The 17,801-nt window shown below is 38.6% G+C and overlaps 1 protein-coding gene across 10 annotated transcripts in view; it reads right to left on the bottom strand.

The window, feature by feature from the left end:
* The window catches only part of ATF1 (activating transcription factor 1), a 61,834-nt gene that overhangs the window by 10,684 nt on the left and 33,349 nt on the right, over positions 1–17,801 (bottom strand). For 5 of the 10 annotated variants that reach the window (XM_082352515.1, XM_082352514.1, XM_082352519.1 and 2 more), the window contains exons 3-4: positions 11,315–11,434; positions 8,915–9,015 (exon numbers count right to left, since the gene is read on the bottom strand). In XM_082352515.1, coding sequence (XP_082208641.1) covers positions 8,915–9,015; positions 11,315–11,434 — 221 coding nt within the window. Of the gene's footprint in view, positions 1–8,914; positions 9,016–11,314; positions 11,435–17,244; positions 17,384–17,801 lie in introns of those variants that run through there. The other 5 variants (XM_082352521.1, XM_082352520.1, XM_082352513.1 and 2 more) reach the window with 2 other exon arrangements.

Genomic DNA, 17,801 nt, shown 5'->3' with positions numbered 1-17,801 from the left:
GCTAACAGCCTCTACTTCCAGGAATAATTCATCTACAACTTCCAAAAAGCAAACTATTCAATTTTTGGATGGTTAGAGCTCATCCTTATTTAGACTCACAGCTAATTCCACCCAATGAAGCTAGAGTAAGCTTTACCCTAATTGGGTCGGCCAAAAAGTTCATTTGGGTTTTTCCATAACATTTCACAGGAAAACCCGAATGAACTTTTTGGCCAACCCAATATATCCATGCCCTACTTTGCAATATTCGACAACTGCTACAGGTCTTCTTTATTGGAGGCCAAATAATTTTAGATCCTTCAGCTGTTCTCTTACCACACATTGAAGATCCTTCTCCAGCTTGGTCTCTTTACTCTGGACAGTGTTCCCACCAAGAGCTGCAAGTGTAGACTGTACTAACAGAAGTCCCACACAGAGAGCAAGAGAGGTGGCAGTCCTATAGGACTCTGTGTTAGCCATCTGTAGAATTGTCACAGTGCTTTGTAAACCTGCTTATGTACCAGAATCAGCTGGAGAGGTTTACTGAATTCAGATTCCCAACTGGTACCCCTAATGATTGAGTGGACAGAGCTCCAGAATCCATTTAACAAGCTGCCTGCATGGTCTTAAGCAGCCAGCCTCGCATGAGACTGTGGAATGCTGTGGCCACTTCTTTTTCAATTTTAAGTTATGAAACTTTTTTTTTTTAAAGGAATTCCTTTATTTATTTATCTATCTATCTATCTATTTATTTATTTATGGCTGTGTTGGGTCTTCATTTCTGTGCAAGGGCTTTCTCTAGTTGCGGCAAGCGGGGGCCACTCTTCATTGCGGTGCGCGGGCCTCTCACTATCGCAGTCTCTCTTGTTGCGGAGCACAAGCTCCAGATGCGCAGGCTCAGTAATTGTGGCTCACGGGCCTAGTTGCTCCGCGGCATGTGGGATCTTACCAGACCAGGGCGCGAACCCGTGTCCCCTGCATTGGCAGGCAGATTCTCAACCACTGCGCCACCAGGGAAGCCCAAGTTATGAAACATTTTGAGCATAAAGAGAAGTACAGAAAATAAAACACCCACGTACCATGTACCAAGAATCATTAGATGCTATTTTGCCATATTTGCTTTAGATATCTCATTTTTAATAGGAATTAACTTACAGATACACCAAAATGTCACTACCAATTCCTTTCCCTGCTCTTCTCCCCCCTCAAAGAGTACCATTATCTAAATTGTTGCTTACCATTCCCATATATATTACTTTATTTTTACTATATTTTGAGATATTATTTGCCACTGTTCTGCATTCTTCCTCATCCTCCTGCCTCATTCTTGGAGAACCTTAGTCTTTTGGACTTCTCTTTCTCTATCTATATTCTTTCTAATGAGCTCATCTGTCCCATAGGCTTGAATACCTTGTGTATACTGATGACCCCTCAAATGATATTTCCTCAACTTCTCTCCTTAACTCGAAACTGCTATATCCAATTGTGTATTGAATACTTCCACTCAATAGGCACCTCAAACTTAATACATCCAAATCTAATGTCAGGTATCCTTCCACCGCGTGCAGTCTTACCCATGTCAGTAAATATCGACTCTGTTTTTCAAAAATTTTGGAGTCATTCTCTCTTTCTCACAACCTTTATCCAATTCATAAACAAATCCCATTGTCTCTATCTTGAAAATATATCCAGAATCTTACCCACCCTCATCACCTCCACTGCTGCACCCCAGTCCATGCCACCACCTCTTGACTGAACAGTAGCCTCTAACAGGTCCTCCTTTAGTCTGCCCTTCCCTTACTACAGTCCATTCTCCACAGCAGTCATCAACAACCAGTCATCTTTTTAAAATGTCAGTCAGATCAAGTCACTCATCTGTAGAGGCTCCCTGTCAGAATAAATGACACAGTCTGCAAGGCCATAACTTGTCCCTGTGACCTCTCCAGCCTCATCTCTGACCACGCTCCCCTTTATAGTCACCATTCCCCCCATCTTGCTACCGGATTATCAATTTTACTAATTCTTTTCCCCCCAAAGAACCACCTTTCAGTTATATTATCTCTATTAGTTTTCTCTTTTCAAGTTCATTGACTTCTGCTCTATTTTCCCCCCTGGCCATGCCATGCATCTTGCAGGACCTTAGTTCCCCGACCAGGGATCAAACCCGGGCCCCTGGCAATGGAAGTGAGGAGTCCTAACCACTGGACCACCAGGGAATTCCCTGATTTCTGCTCTTAATCTCTATTACTTCATTTCTCCTGCTTGCTTTGAGCTTATTTTGTTTTTCCCCTAGTTTCTTCAAGTGGAAACTTGTTGATTTGAGACTTTCCTTCTTTTATAAGTTTTTATTTAATAAGGTAAATTTTCCTCTAATTATTTCCCACTGGTTACAGCTCCAGATTTTGATATTTTCATTTTTCATTAAGTTCACAGTGCTTTCTAATTTCCCTTAAGATTTTCTGTTTGGTCCATGGATTATTTCTAAGTGTGTTAATTTCCGTATGTTTGGAGATTTTCCTGTTATCTTTCTTTTACTGGCTTCTAGTCTAATTCAAATATGAGAACTTTGCATAATTTCAATTCTTCTAAATTTGTTAAGGTTTGTTATGATCCAGGATGTGGTGTTTCTTGGTGAATGTTCTTTGTGCACGTGGGTAAAGTGTTCTAAAAATGTCAATTAGATCCGACTGGTTGATTGTATTGTTCAGTTCTATAATCTTGCTGAATTTCTGGCTACAAGTTCGGTCGGATACTGAGGTAGGTGTACTCAAATTTTCAGCTATAACTGTGGATTTATTTTGCTTTTCAGTTCTGTAAGTTTTTGATACATGTATTATGAAGCTCTGTTGTTAGATGCGTACATATTTAGGATTGTTATGTCTTCTTGGTGAACTGACTCCCTCTTTATCTCTGATAATTTTCTTTGCTCTTAAGTCTTATTTTGTATGATATTAATATAGCCAATTTTCTTTTGATTATGTTTTTATTTCTCTTGCTTATATATATAGCAATAGTAGTAATGGCTTATAAGGTATGTATACTCAGTATTTTGAAGAACTGCCAGATTGTTTCCATAGCCACTGCCCCCCTTACCAACACCTGTTATGGGTTTTTTGTTTGTTTTTGTTTTTTAGGCATCCTACTAAGTTTGAAGTCGTATCTCATTTTTTTTTTATAAGTGTAGCTATTTATTTATTTATTTTTAAAAATTTATTTGTTATTTATTTGTTATTTATTTTTGGCTGTGTTGGGTCTTCGTTTCTGTGCGAGGGCTTTCTCTAGTTGTGGCAAGTGGGGGCCACTCTTCATCGCGATGCGTGGGCCTCTCACTATCGCGGCCTCTCTTGTTGTGGAGCACAGGCTCCAGACGCGCAGGCTCAGTAGTTGTGGCTCACGGGCCTAGTTGCTCCGCGGCATGTGGGATCTTCCCAGACCAGGGCTCGAACCCGTGTCCCCTGCATTGGCAGGCAGATTCTCAACCACTGCGCCACCAGGGAAGCCCCGTATCTCATTATTTTGATTTGCATTTACCTAATGACAAATGATGTTGATCAGTTTTTCACATACATATTGGCCATTTGTATATCTTCTTTGGAGAAATGTTTATTCAAATCTTTCCTTCATTGTTTAACTGGGTTATTTGTCTTAACAATATTTAGTCTTCCAGTTGATGAACATGTGATGTCTTTTTGTTTAGATTTTTAAAAAATGTCTCTCAACAAGGTTTTGTAGTTTTCAGTATACAAGTATTATACTTCTGTTTTATATAATTTGAATTTATAAATTTAATTTCAAGTATTATTTTATACATTTTATGTTATTTTAAGTAGGACTGTTTTCTTAATTTTATTCTTGGATTGTTTATTGCTAGTGTATAGAAAACCAATTGATTTTGTATCCCACAACCCTGCTGAACTTACTTATTAGTTCTATTTTAGTGGATCCTTTGGGATTTTCTATATATGAGATCATTGTCATCTGCAAACTTTTATTTCTTCCTTTCCAATATGCCTTTCATTTCATTTTCTTGCCTGATTTCCTGAGTAAAATGTTAAGTAGAAATAGTGAGAGCAGACATCCACAGCCTTGTCTTGTGCCTGATCTTAGGGGGGAAAACATTCAGTCTTCCACCATTAAATATGATGTTAGCTCTGGGCTTTTGTAGATGCACTTTATCAGGTTGAGGAAACTCCCATCTATTTGTTTGATGAGAATTTTTATCATTAAAGGGTACTGGATTTCATCAAATGCTTTTTTGTGTGTCTGTTCAGATGACTGAGTTTTTTGTTTTTATTCTATAAATATGATGTATTACATTAATTGATTTTCAGATGTTAAACCAATTTTGCACTCTGGGATAAACCGTACTCAATTATGGTGTATAATACCATCTATATGTTGTTGTACTTGGTTTACTAATATTTTCTTGAGGATTTTTGTGTCTATTTATAATCTCTGTCTTTTAGTGAGTTTAAGTCATGCTGTCTTAACATAACGACTGATATTGGTTGATCTACCATTTTATTATTTGCTATCTTTTTAAAAAATTCTGCATTCTTTTGAGTTAAGATTTTTCAAAACTCTTAATTTATTGTGTATTTGACTAAATCTCTTTGTACAGTTTTAGTAGTTGTTCTAGGTATTACAAAATAGATGCCTAGTCTATTTATAGTCACTATTTTACCCCTTCAAGTGAACCTTAGAAACTTTACCACCATATTAAATCTCTTTATCCTCCCCCATTTATGTTGTAGTTGTCTTACATATTAAAACTGCCTACACTGAAAACCCCATCAGACAGTGTCATTTTTTTCAACCATCAAACATATTTTAAAGAATTTAATAGGAGAGTAGTACATTATATTTGCCCAGATCTTGTTGTTGCCTTTATTCATTCCTAACCTTCCAAGTTTCTTTTGGTCTTAAGAACTTTCTTAGCAGTTATTTTAGAGCAAGTCTGCTGTCAATGATTTCTCTTAGTTTTCCTTTATCTGAGAATACTTAGTTCACCTCCATTTCTGAGGGTTACTTTCACTAGATAGAGAAATCTGGATTAATAGTTTTCTTTAGCACTTTAAGAATGCTATTTCATTTCTTCTAGCTTGCACAGTTTTTGATGAGAAATCTATAATCATTCACATCATGCCCTTATAAGTAGTGTCATTTTTCTCTGGCTGCTCACAATATTTATGTCTTTATTTTTCAGCAGTTTGATTATGATATATGTCTGGGCAGGGATTTCTTTGCGTTTTATCTTGTTTAAGATTTGCTAAGCTTTTTCAATTTGTAGGTTTCACCGAATTTGGGAACATTTCAGCTATTATTTCTACAAGTATTTTTTCTGCAACATTTTTCTGTTCTATAACTCGAATGACACAGTTTTAGATCTTTGGGTATTGTCTCACAAGTCCCTGAGAATTAGTTAATTTTTCCAATCTCTATTCTTCAGATTGGATAATCTCCATTGAACTATCTTTGAAGTTGACTAACTCTTTATCTCTGTTCTCCTATTGAATCCATCCAGTGAGGTTTTATTTGTTAGTGTATTCAGCTCTTAAATTTCTATTTTGTTCTCTTTATATCTTCTGTATTTTGCTAAGAGTTCCTATCTTTCCATGCATTTCAAGAGAATTCACCCTTACTTGTTAGTTAGAACACTTCAGTAATAGCTCCTTTAAAGTTTTTGTCATATAATTCCAACATCTGGGTCATCTAGGAGATGGCATTTGCTTATAGTCTTTTTTTTTTTTTTTTTTTTTTTTTTTTTTTAAATAACAATTTTTTTTTTTTTTTTAGAAATTCACGTTCTTTTATTTATTTATTTATTTATTTATGACTGTGTTGAGTCTTCGTTTCTGTGCGAGGGCTTTCTCTAGTTGCGGCAAGTGGGGACCACTCTTCATCGCGGTGCGCGGGCCTCTCACCATCTCGGCCTCTCTTGTTGCGGAGCACAGGCTCCAGACGCGCAGGCTCAGTAATTGTGGCTCACGGGCCCAGTTGCTCCGTGGCATGTGGGATCTTCCCAGACCAGGGCTCGAACCCGTGTCCCCTGCATTGGCAGGCAGATTCTCAACCACTGCGCCACCAGGGAAGCCCCTGCTTATAGTCTTTTCCCTTACAAGTTAAGATTCTTCCAGGTTCTTTGTATGCCATGTAATGTTGGACATTTTCAATATTATGTTAGACTCCTGTTTAAATCTTATGGAGAATTCTTGATATTCTTGTTTTAGCAGGCTATCAGCCTGGTTGTGTCCAAGCTGCAAGTTCTGACAAGCCTTCTGTGGGTCGTGGTTCCAACATCAGTTTAGTTTTCAAAGACTATGCAGTGCTATTCAGATTTGGTCCATGTGTGTACCATGTTTGCAACTTGAGCTATGATCTGTCCTATGTATAGTTCAGTTCTCAAAGTCTGTATATGCTAGGAAAGTCCATTTTTATTCCTTATTTGCTAAAAATTTGAGTGGGTGCTGAATTTTATCAAATACTTTTTCTGCATTTATTGAGTTCATTATATATTGTTTCTGCTGATTCTCACTTATAATGGTTTATTTCTTTGTATGTTTGATGATTTCTGACTGTAAATTCATATTTGGTTGATCTTATCTTTGGTAATTCGGAAAGCTTAACTTGGGGAAACTTTGTTTCAGGTGCTCTAGCCTGCTGTAGGGATCTCAGCTTAATACAAAAATCTCAGGTTCATAGTTCCTTCCTGCAGTAGACCTAAAGTAATGGGTGTACCTTGGTCTTCATGCTTGCTTCTGCTTCCCATTCTAGTTTCAGCTCATGTATTTGTATGTATATGGTTTTACGTTTATTAGGGTAGGCTGATAAGACATTTCTGTTATTTCCTATAAATGCACAATTCATTAACAAGTATTTTATCTAGGCGCTAAATAACTGTTTTGTGCCGAAAGAGCCCCACTATTTGGAAATAATTAAACTTTTTATCTGTATTCTTTTGCCAATTACCTCTAACAGTCTAAGGTAAGTCTAAAGGTAATCGATGTAAGACTCCAGTAGACCATTCCTGTCTTATATATTTCTGCCTGATATATTTCTTTCCATTTGTTTTTAAACTACCCAAATTAATCATTATTAGTATTATTCTAAAAAGTCAATGGTAACTTAAATGAATGTCTTGGTTCACCATTCTTTCTGATATTCATGTTCCTTTTGTTTGGTTTCATTTTCTTCTTCCTGACATGTACCCTTTAGTAATTTCTTAAATCAGTTTGAAATGATTTTAACTTCACCATTATTTATGAGTGATTGTTCAGGTGGGTATATAATTCCAGGCCAACTGTTACTTTCTCTCGGCATTTAAAGATTTTAGTCCATTGTCTTCTAATATTACCATTCAAAAATCTGTTGTCAGCCTAATGGTCACTCCTTTCTAGGTAATTTGTCTTTTCTCTGTGGAAGCTTTTAAGATCTTATTTTTATCTTTGGTGTCCTCCAATTTTGCTTCATAAGATATATCTAGATGTAGGTTTATATTAACTTACGTGGTTGGAACCTTGCTTTCTAAGGCTGAGAAATTCCTTTCATAATGGATTACTTTTTTTTTGGCCACACCACGTGGTATGTGGGATCTTAGTTCCCTGACCAGGGATTGAACCCATGCTCCCTGCCGTGGAAGCACGGAGTTTTAACCACTGGACAGCCAGGTAAGTCCCTGGATTACTTTTTTATAGTTTCAAATTGAGCTCATTTTAGTAGGCTTATTTTTCAACCCCCCAAAATTCACAGACAAAATTTTTTGTGTTCATTAACTGTTTATTCAGTAGAGTCCCAATTCCTTAACATGGTAACAAGGTTCTAAGTAATGTGGCTCCTGTTTACCTTTTCTTGCTAAACCACCCCTTCCTCCTTGTACCTTAAATTGCCAATTCCCAGAACAGGCCAACCTCTTTCATATCATACAATCTACCTTTCATTACACTGTTCCCTCAGCCTAAGAAGCTCTCTTCCTGCCTTACAAAACCCCTCCCTGCTCCTAGCTCTCAGAATTTATCAGATTGATGATGAACTAAATTACATCTTTTATGAAGTCCTTCCTACTTCTTCCGTCAGGCAGGCAGGAATGAATACACCCTATAAAAAGTTCTCTCATAACATTGAAAACCTTACTGCATTTGTCTATGTTTCAAAAGAGCATTTCATCCTTTTCTGTCTCCCTTTCCTCCTACCATCTGGTCACCAGGTTTGGTCAATTCTACCACAAAAGTGTCTCAGATCCAGCCATGCCAAAGATACCACACTACCTACATGAAATCACCCAGATTATTTCAAAAGCTTTCTGTCAGTTACTTGTACTACTTCAGCTTTCTGTTCATTCAACAAGTAATTATTAAGAATCCATCTACTCTCATCTGGTCATTCTGCTAGGCCCTGAGATGACAAAAAATAATAATGCACTGGCCATGCCCATAAATAAACTGGAATTCCAGTAGCATGAGATAAGCACTATAGCAGGGGTTAGTAAAAGGATGCCACAGAAGAAAGACCTAACCTGGTCTTGGGAGGCTGAAGAGAAAGTAAACAGAGAAGGTTTCCAGGAGGAAATGAGGCCTAAAGTATGTGCAGAATGTAGAAGAATGTGTTTCAACAAAGGGACACACACACAAGGGAAAGACAAAGGCTCAGAGCTAGGAAGCTAAGAAAGGGAACACAAAGCAGTTTAATTCTTAAAATCTACAGCCCTTCCATATTACTATTAAAGTTAGTAAATATGGATATCTAATATTTTGCCAGAAGATAAGTCTGAATTCCTCTTCAGCACAGCAACTTGGGCCCTTAAAAATCTTGCCCTGTCTCTCTTAACACTTCCCTTCCTATACAAACACATGCTCCTTCTTGATATAATTTGCTTTGCCAGCACCATTCCAACTCATACGGTAATATAACACATGCGGGGTTTGACACGAGTACTCACCTGTAAGATGGGCGCCGTGCTAGGATCCCGTGGGTTTTCTGTGAGGAGCCTATGCTGTCAGATGAGTCCTGAGACTCTTCACTTTCTGATAAAGATGATACCTGAAAAACAGAACTGGTTTTACTATGATGAACAAAGCAGGTAGAAAAAGAATTAAATTTAATTTTTACTTTCAGAAAAAATGATCTGTCTTCTGCCACCCAAATTCCTTTGTCATTAAATCTAAGGTCTAAAAGAAAGAAATAAAAGGAAAAGGAAAAGAGAAAGTTTATTTCAGGAGCCCAAACTAAAGGAACATACAACACAGCAGGCTCAGAACAAAGAAGAAAGTCTATCCCCCAAATAAAGCAATACGACTTCACTAGAGTTGTAAAGATCAGTCTCTATACTGATGCACATTATTCAAAGTTTTTTTTTATCATTAATGCTATCTGATTTGGATTTCGGACATGCTAACTTTGAAATGTTATCAGATATCCAACCAATATTTAATTATTAGATAATGAAATTGAGGAGACTGCTGAATATACAAGCCTGTGAGTCAGGGAAGGGGTCTGGGCTAGACATATATTGGAAGTCACAGCTCTTTAGATAGTCCTTAAAGCCACAAGACTCAGTGAGCTCAATAAGGGGATAAATATAGGACAAAACCCAGGGACACTCTAGCAGTAAGAGGTTGGAAAGAACGGGAGGAACCAGCAAATGAGACCAAGAACAAGCCACCATGAGTAATATTAAATGAGCGAGGTGTCCTTGGAAAACTAGTGAAGACAGTGTATTGAGGAGAAAAGAATAATCAACCATGTCAAATTCTGCTATCAGGTAAAGTAAAACAAGGACTGAGAACAAGCATTAAATTTGGTAAAGTGGAGGTCACTGGCAAGGGCAGGTACAAACACATGCAACTTAAATATCTGTAATAATTAGCTGTATCTCACTTCACAGTTGAATGAGTTAATACATGTAAAGCACTTAGTGCATGGCACAGCGCAAGCACACAGTAAATGTTAACTCTTATTAATAATAAACCTATTAAAACTAGTTAATAAAATAACCATATGCAAGGTTTAAGTTATAATATCTTACAATTGAGGAAACAAGTTATTTTCAATTTTTAAAATGTTTTAAATTTCTCAGCATTTTTCTGAAGTTGCATTGTGACACCTGACTTCATCTTTATTAAAAAAAAATAAACAAAACAGGCTTCTAGAACGGACATAAATTCTCTACATTACTTACTCTCTACAGAAGGCCTTCCCCTAAACTATTTAGACTTAGATCTTAAATTCCAGAGAAGCTTGTTTTACATTCTATAGTCTCCTTCAAGAACAAGTTCTAGTGTACTTCTACTTTTTTGTATCTTAAATCTTTATCTTTAGATAGGAAAGAAAGAACGGATCACAATCTGTAATAATTAAGAAATAATCGCAGTAACAAATAATAAAGTAATAATTAAGGAAGATCTGTCACTTCTATATTTCCTCATGCACCACAGATATGCCATTTCTAATCTAAATAGTAGCTGTTTTCCCTGTCTGTCCCTAAATTTACTCCAAAGCCTCCCACTGAACTCAAGTAAGAAAATAATTTCTAAAACTAAGAGATTCCTTATAACTAAGATCAAGTATTTCTCTTTAATGACAGCACTAATAAGAGTAAAATCGTCATATAAAAACTCAAAAATCCATGCAGCAGTCACCTTTCATATAGGAAAAAAACCAAAGACAAAAACAAAAAACACATAAAGATGCAGCTCTAGAGCTGACAACACTGCCAGACACTGTATACATTCAAGAGGAAAAAATGAGTTATACAGCTTTTCTTCCAGGATAGCTGCTTCTAAAAATGAGAGATGACCAAAGGCATTCTGAGACTCACAGGAGCCAGAAGATAAAATAGGGAGAAAGAGTAAAAAGAAAAGGAACCCAGGATGGCCTTTTCCTTCCTACTGTTGTCAGGTGTAAATATGAAGGTAGACAGATATAAATAAGAACTTTACTATGAGAGAACTTCTTTTATTTGATCACCATAAAGCATAAGGTAGGTACTTTCTTAGTTTGCTAAAACGCTCACATCATCACCCTTTCTTCAGAATTCTCTTTTTCATGAAGGATACCACTAGGGTAAAAAGGTGCTTTCCCTTCAGAAAATCTTTCATTTCCTTAAATTCTAAGCAATAACTTCTTCCCAAAATTGCCTTATGTTTTTACCGGGTAGTATATACATGAAACTAGAAGTTCTAAAACTTTTCTATTTGCCTCGTTTGTTCTAAAATCTAATTTCTAAGACAACTTTATTATCTTGTTTTATAATATTATAACTATAGCAACTTCAGTGTGTCCAGAGACTCAGGGTTCAAAAGTCCCCTCTCTCAACCACTAAGTCTTTGAATTTCTGTACCGTTTGCACGTGTGGTGGGTGAATTACAGAAGACTGAGCTGTCTGGATGACCCCCTGAACCTGTACTTGCTCTCCAGGAAGAGGTACAATTGTCACTGGCGCAGATCCTCTTAATGACATCTAAGAACAAATAAAAATTCAATTAACATAATATAATTATACCTGTGCACGTAAGAAAGCTGAGTTCTTAATACTGGAAAATACATTTCAGAGCTTATTATATTTAACCACATCTATTAATCACATATTAGGTATCTTCTGTGGGCAGGAGACTGCATTAGGGGGTTGAGAGTACAAACAAACAATAAGAGCTATAATATAAGCAGAAAAGTAGACAGCACTGTACTGTGGGAGCAAAGAAAGGGTGCTCCTTCAGCTAGGTCTTGAAAGATATACAATTCCCTGAAGGTGTGCTTGGGGGATAGGGTTGGAAGGTATTTGAGGCAGAGGAACTGATTGTGTAAAAACATGGTGGCTCTTCAGAACATGTCATTCTGAAGATATCTGGTTAAAAACCAATTAAGAAATCAAGAATCAAAAAGTGAGAGAAATACCAACTTTGGGCAGTACCTTCAAAGAAAAATAAGTTATAATTTCATGATTCAATTATTTACTTGAAATATTTTATTTCTGTGGAAAGTAGATGGGGTTTCATGGAAATACCACAATAAAATGCTAAACCAAGAAAAGCCCACCTGTCATCCTTCAAGACTCAGCTCAGGTTCTACCTATTCCAAGAAGCTTTCCCCAGATATTTTCAGATCTCTCACCTTCCTCTAGACTATCCTGGTTCATACCATTCATCTCGGGCTTAAATCACAAAATAAAATCCAAGGCTGCTTCTTAAGTCCTGAAAATCACCTTTTTGACTCTTTTCTCTGTTTGCATCAGGCCCCCAAAACAATGCCTTATTCCGTTTCATTGAAGGTTCTTTACCCTTTCCCAAGACTGGATTAAATTCCAGTCTCATTATCTCCCAAATGCCCAGGTCAGGAAATATGTATATAAAACTTTATCCAAATATCAGAAAGGAAATGTAAAAAACCAGTACCTTTTAAAATCACACCTCCCCAAAATAAAATTCTTAGGAATAAACCTGACCAAGGAGGTGAAAGACTTATACGCCGAGAACTATAAAACATTAATAAAGGAAACTGAAGATGATTCAAAGAAATGGAAAGATATCCCATGCTCTTGGATTGGAAGAATTAATTTGTTAAAATGGCCATACGACCAAAAGCAATCTAATTTAATGCAACCCCTATCAAATTACCCATGACATTTTTCACAGAACTAGAACAAATAATCCTAAAATTCATATGGAACCATAAAAGACCCAGAATTGCCAAAGCAATCCTGAAGAAAAAGAACAAAGCAGGAGGCATAACCCTCCCAGGCTTCAGACAATACTACAAAGCTACAGTAATCAAGAGTGTGGTATTGGCACAAAGTCAGCCATATGGATCAATGGAACAGAACAGAGAGCCCAGAAATAAACCCACACACCTATGATCAATTAATCTTTGACAAAAGGGACTTCCCTGGTGGTCCAGTGGTTAAGACTCCATGCTCCCAAAGCAGGAGGCCTGGGTTCGATCCCTGGTCAGGGAACTAGATACCGCGTACGGCAACTAAAGATCCTGCATGTGGCAACAAAGATCCCCTGCAGCTAAGACCTGGCACAGGACTTCCCTGGTGGCACAGTGGTTAAGAATCCTCCTGCCAATGCAGGGGACATGGGTTTGAGCCCTGGTCTGGGAAGATCCCACATGCCGTGGAGCAACTAAGCCCGTGCACCACAACTACTGAAGCCCACGCGCCTAGAGCCTGTGCTGTGCAACAAGAGAAGCCACCACAATGAGAAGCCCACGCACCTCAACGAAGAGTAGCCCCCGCTCGCTGCAACTAGAGGAAGCCTACACGCAGCAACGAAGACCCAACACAGCCATAAATAAATAAATAAATAAATTTATTAAAAAAAAAAAAAGACCTGGCGCAGCCAAATAAATAAATAAGTATTAAAAAGAAAAATCTTTGACAAGGGAGGCAAGAATATACAAGGGGGAAGACAGTCTCTTCAGCAAGTAGTGCTAGGAAGGCTGGACAGCCACATATAAATCAATGAAGTTAGAACACACCCTCTCACCATACACAAAAATAAACTCAAAATGGCTTAAAGACTTAAACATAACACATGACATGGTAAAACTCCATGAGAACATAGGCAAAACATTCTCTGATATAAACTGTACCAGTTTTCTTAGGTCAGTCTCCCAAGGCAATAAAAATAAAAACAAAAATAAACAAATGGGACCTAATCAAACTTACAAGCTTTTGCACAGCAAAGGAAACCATAAACAAAACGAAAAGACTATTTGCAAATGATGTGACTGACAAAGGTTTACTTTCCAAAATATATAAACAGCTCATACAACTGAAGAACAAAAAAAAACCAACCTAATAAAAAATGGACAGAAGACCTAAATACACATTTCTCCAAAGAAGAAACACAGATGGCCAATAGGCACATGAAAAGATGCTCAACATCGGTAAGTATTAGAGACATGCAAATCAAAACTACAATGAAGGGGACTTCCCTGGCCGCCCAGTGGTTAGGACTCTGTGCTTCCACTGCAGGGGACATGGGTTTGATCCCTGGCTGGGGAACTAAGATCCCACATGCCACATGGTGCAGCCAAAAAAAACCTACAATGAGGTAGCAGCTCACACCAGTCAAAATGGCCATCATTTAAAAGTTTACAAATAACAAATGCTGGAGAGGGTGTGGAGAAAACGGAACCCTCCCTACACTGTTGATGGGAATGTAAGTTGGTGCAGCCACTGTGGAAAACAATATGGAGGTTCCTCAAAACTAAAAAATAGAATTAGCATATGGTTCTGCAATCCCACTCCTGGGCATATATCCAGACAAAACTTTAATTCAAAAAGATACGTGCACCCCCTATGTTCATAGCAGCACTATTCACAATAGCCAAGACATGGAAAGAACCTAAATGTCCATTGACAGATGAATGGGTAAAGATGTGGTACATATAGACAATGGAATACTACTCAGCCATAAAAAAGAACAAAATAATGCCATTTGCAGCAACATGGATGCAAATGGATTATCATACTAAGTGAAGTAAATCAGAAAGAGAAAGACAAATACCATATGATGTCGCTTATATGTGGAAATATGACACAAATGAACCTATGAAACAGAAACAGAATCGCAAACAGAGAGAACAGACTGGTGGCTGCCAAGGGGAGGGGTTTGGGGGAGGGATGGAGTGGGAGGTTGTGGTTAGCAGATGTAAGCTTTTCTATATAGAATGGATAAACAACAAGGTACCACAGTACAGCACAGAGAACTATATTCAATATCCTATGCTAAACCATAATGGAAAAGAATATATAAAAAAAAAGAATGTATATATATGTGTAACTGAATCACTTGGCTGTACAGCAGTAATTAACACAACACTGTAAATCAACTATACTTCAATTTAAAAAAACAAAACAAAACTAATAACAAAACAAACCAACCTTTATCCAGGTACTGAAAACTGCAGACTTTCAGCACAAACAACTCCATTCAACCTCCCTCACACACACTGAGACATGACCAAACTCTACCACAGCTTCTATCAGTTCAAGGTTGAGTCCCTAGGATGACCCAGCCTCCTTAAAATGCCTCCTAGAGAAAGCTCAATGCTGCCAAAATAATTAACTGTTCTAGCCAAAACCTGACTATAGGTCTTTGACCTCACTTTTCTTAGAGCACTTACTTTAGAAAACTTGCAGTTGTCAATCTCTGACCCTTGAGATAAACAAATCTTGTACAACCCAGAAATGTCTTTCTCAAGGACCTGGGAGTCATCCCTTTGAAATGTAATCATCAAGAGGATAGGGCCTTTGTCCACCAGTCTCTGTTGGAGGATGGGAGCCTAAATCTGGTAAGCACCAATTAGCAAGTGGACACAAATGGCTGAATCACAGTGACCAACCTCTCCACCTAACATCTTCAGTACTTTTCCTTTAGCACACTCCAGCATTTTAAAAGGGACCCACCTTTTGTTTCAGCAGAGTTGAGCTCAATTTATGCTGGAGTCTCTCTTCCCTACCGCACTAGTCTGAATGAAATCTATCTTGCTGCCTTTAACAGGTGTCTGGCTCTGTTTCTCACTGACAGTATCCCAATATGGGGATACAGAAATTAGTGAGTAAAAATAAACAGGATTCATGAATCTGAAGAGTCCAGCTCTAGAGTCATCATTACACTCAGAGGTCCCTTTACTTTTCAGACCCTAACTAAAGCCAATCACTCAAATAATGAGGAGAGCTTGTGAGGGGGTTAATTTACATTCTAAAAGGATAAAAGCAATCATTCCTCCAGAGTTTCTGGCAGTCCTTGTGATTTTGTGCAGACTGAGGATCTGGCAGGCAGAAAAGGAAAAACGGCACCAGATTTTGTTTTAGCTAGTAGTCATCACTTCCCCTTATTATCACTGTTCTAACCTCACAAAATGCTCATCACTCAGGGTCCCAAAGCCTGGTGTCTTCCCACTGCCACTCTCAAATGTGATCATCTAAATCCTGAGATCTTTCTCAAAGAAGAAAAAGAGGGACCTGCTGTTCCCCACCCCCCAATTTTAATCTGCGGTTGAAACACAGATGATTGCCTCCACCTGTTACTTTTCAGTGCTGTCTGAGCCTTCTGCAATGATAGAAATGTTCTAAATCTGCACTATCCAATATAGTAGTCAGTATCAAGCATTTGAAATGTGGCTAGTATGACTGAAAGACTGATTTTTAATTTTGTTTAACTGTAAGTAATTCAAATTAAAATTGAAATATCCACTTGTGGCTGCCATACTGAACAGCGCAGTTCGAGATCTTAGAGCTGTAGAACGTGCTACTACACTATGGCACCAACCTCAGAACCCCTCTTAGGAGATGTTAGAAGAAGTAGAAAAGGATTTTTTCTGGAGCTGCTCTGATTAAACTGAGAGCTGTAGGACTAAGGCCCCCTGATTGCCTCTCACTCCACAGGGTAGCTGAGCTCACTCTTATTCAAGTGACTGGGCAAAAATTAGCATTCTCTTTAGCTCCCTAATTAGGGGCTCCCTGGACCATAAACACTTGGGTGAGGGAGGGTGGGGAGTTAGTAGAGTGGCATGGGAAAAGAAACCTCTATTTAACAGAGTTTGAATCCAAAGTCTTCTAACTCCAGAAAGGCACACAGATTTTGGAGTCAGACAGGCTTGGGCTGATTTTTAGCTTAAGGCAATCATTTGCTGCTCTGTGACGCTAAACAAATTAACTTCCCAGGACCTCAGTTTCCTCCTTTGTAAATAGAACTAATAATATCTTTTTCAGAGTTACAGTGAAGATTAAAAAATAAGTTAAAAACAAAAGGGGTGTTAAAAAAATTGTGGATATAAAGCAGAAACGAGAGAGGGACGTGCTCTCACTCTCTCTTGCGAGAACACCAGAATCACAACTAGCTAGCTGCTGGACAATCATCGATAGGAAAACACTGGAACTCACCAAAAAAGATACCCCACATCCAAAGACAAAGGAGAAGCCACAATGAGACAGTAGGAGGGGCGCAATCAGAGTAAAATCAAATCCCATAACTGGTGGGTGGGGGACTCATAGACTGGCAAACACTTACACCACAGAAGTCCACCCTCTGGAGTGAAGGTTCTGAGCCCCACGTCAGGCTTCCCAACCTGGGAGTCCGGCAATGGGAGTAGGAATTCATAGAGAATCAGACTTTGAAGCCTAGTGGGAATTGACTGCAGGACTTCAACAGGACTGGGGGAAACAGAGACCCCACTCTTGGAGGGCACACACAAAATAGTGTGCGCATCGGGACCCAGGGGAAGGAGCAGTGACCCCAGGGGAGACTGAACCAGACCTACCTGCTAGTGTTGGAAGGTCTCCTGCAGAGGCGGGGGGTGGCTCTGTTTCACCGTGGGGACAAGGACACTGGCAGCAGAAGTTCTGGGAAGTACTCCTTGGCGTGAGCCCTCCCAGAGTCTGTTATTAGCCCCACCAAAGAGCCCAGGTAGGCTCCAGTGTTGGGTTGCCTCAGGCAAAACAACCAACAGGGAGGGACCCCAGCCCCACCCATCAACAGTCAAGTGGATTAAAGTTTTACTGAGCTCTGACAACCACAGCAACAGTCAGCTCTACCCACCACCAGATCATCCCATCAAGCCTCTTAGATAGCCTCAACCACCAGAGGGCAGACAGCAGAAGCAAGAAAAAGTATAATCCTGCAGCCTGTGGAACAAAAACCACATGCACAGAAAGACAAGATGAAAAGGCAGAGGGCTATATACCAGATGAAGGAACAAGATAAAACCCCAGAAAAACAACTAAATGAAGTGGAGATAGGCAACCTTCCAGAAAAAGAATTCAGAATAATGATAGTGAAGATGATCCAGGACCTCGGAATAAGAATGGAGGCAAAGAT

The sequence above is a fragment of the Balaenoptera borealis genome, assembly GCF_965194805.1.
Source record: "Balaenoptera borealis genome assembly, chromosome: 13".
NCBI lineage: Eukaryota > Metazoa > Chordata > Mammalia > Artiodactyla > Balaenopteridae > Balaenoptera > Balaenoptera borealis.
This window is presented reverse-complemented; position numbering and strand designations above follow the sequence as displayed.